This window comes from Etheostoma spectabile, chromosome 5 (genome assembly GCF_008692095.1).
Source record: "Etheostoma spectabile isolate EspeVRDwgs_2016 chromosome 5, UIUC_Espe_1.0, whole genome shotgun sequence".
Classification (NCBI taxonomy): Eukaryota; Metazoa; Chordata; class Actinopteri; order Perciformes; family Percidae; genus Etheostoma; species Etheostoma spectabile.
Window position 1 is genome coordinate 23,330,059 of NC_045737.1, and position 1,856 is coordinate 23,331,914.

The 1,856-nt window shown below is 41.8% G+C and overlaps 1 protein-coding gene across 8 annotated transcripts in view; it reads right to left on the bottom strand.

Moving 5' to 3' along the window:
* The window catches only part of ncor2 (nuclear receptor corepressor 2), a 118,846-nt gene that overhangs the window by 41,961 nt on the left and 75,029 nt on the right, over positions 1 to 1,856 (bottom strand). For all 8 annotated transcript variants that reach the window (XR_004332245.1, XM_032517276.1, XM_032517278.1 and 5 more), the window contains exon 20: positions 396 to 819. Coding sequence is in view for 7 of the 8 variants with exons in the window: in XM_032517276.1 (XP_032373167.1) it covers positions 396 to 819 (424 nt within the window). In the remaining variant the exon portion in view is untranslated. The remainder of the gene's footprint in view (positions 1 to 395; positions 820 to 1,856) is intronic.

The window sequence follows — 1,856 nt, forward strand, 5'->3', positions numbered from 1 at the left end:
ACACACACACACACACACTACAGATAAACTCTCTGGTTGGTAGAAAAGAGCAACATGGCAACCTGTTGTATACACACAAATGGCTTGCCAAATATGGCTTCCCTGCTGTACAGCGTAGCTAGGCAACTAATAGCACTTCAAAACCCTCACTGCTTTATTTTCTGATGTCTGCTGTGGTAGACCAGAGAAGTAGGACACCTAGTAAACCACTGCTCAAAAGCCAGAAGCCCTTTGACAACAAGAATTTCAAGCAGGCCCAATGATATAATTTATAAAACAAAAACATATGGTATAACATCATTTTTAATTTAAAAAGAGGGGAAATTCATGATCTTTTCTTGTAGGTGTAAAAACAATCTTATCTTTCCACTGTATATCTTGCTACAAGCTCTTACCTGTTTTTGTCTGTGTCGGTCTCCTCCACTTCATCAGCACTGCAAGTGGCACTAGAGTCACTGTCACGGGAACCTGCATTGGGCCCATGGTGCTTCTTGGAGCTCTTGGTGGAGCTTTTGACATCCTCCATCTCTGCTGTAGAAGGTTTTTTATCTATGGCATCGCTGGGTGGTGTTGGCTGCAGCTGATCTTTGTTGGGCTCCCCTGTCTCAGTCTTTATCTCCTTCTTGATGGCTGATTCTCCATCTTCCTTGACTGGCGGCTTTTCATCCCCTGCCTGGCCAATGTCTGACCCGGACGCCTCTTTGTCCCCAGTGGTGGAGCTGGCCTTTGACCTGCCCGAGCCTTCTTCCTTAGCCTTGCTGTCCTCTGATGAGTGTGGCGAGGGCAAGCTCTCTGTGTCGGAGCTGTTGTTGGTTCCACCTGGCATTAGAAGACCAGATTAGGCTTACACCGTAAATCATGTTATATCTCCTTGTCCTTTTCTCTCTTATCTTTTCTCCATCTCTTTCTGCTAAACCAGATTCCTACCTAATCTGGTTTCACTGTAAAATAAGGAGGAACACAAAACCAATTGGGATGACAAACGTAATCCCCCCCGAGGCTTCTGCACATTAAGAAAGTGCAGTCTACACAGTCTACTTCTATCAACAACCTAATGCAGGATTTTCAGAATGCTTTTGTTTTTCATTGCTGAACATGATTCTTTAAGGTAACGGGAAGCTAAAAGAGTTCCGCTGGTACACTACATTATATAAGCTGCCATTTTATTAGGTATGCCCAGTGTTGCCAACTCTTTCTCAATAAAAGTAGCTAGCACTAGCTCCAAAAGTTGCTAAATTACGTCATATGCTCATTTGCACATTACTGACATCATCATGTATCATTTGCATAAAGCCTAGTAGCTGTGTCGGCTAACTGCCTGCTGTTCATGGCCGAAATAAAGTGCTGTTGGCAGAAGAGTTGTGGACTGATTATTCTGAACGTCATGAATGGAAAATAATTATAATATAATATATGTTGCTTTCCCCCTGGTGGTCTAAAATCGCTAAATTTGTCACTAGTCGCTTTTTAGAAGTCTCTATGAGGGTCTAAAAAATTGCAAAATCTAGCAAGAAAGTCGCTAAGTCGCCAACACTGGCTATACCTGTACAATCTAAGGCAATCCAATACAACAGCTCAACCATAGTTTCTGGCATCAAAAAGACAATAATGTTCATGTTTTGATTGACACAGAGAGGTATTTCTTTAAGTATATGTGTATAATCAGGGCTGGATTGTACATATTATCTGTCCCTGTAAAGGCATCTATTTTAGTTTACTGAGTACATAAACAAAATAAACCAGATCCACAGCAACAACTACCATACACTAGGGCTGGAACGGTTCATGTATTTGTATTGAACCAAAACAGTACAGGCGTCACGGTTTAGTTTATTTATTTGATTAGGACAATGCAC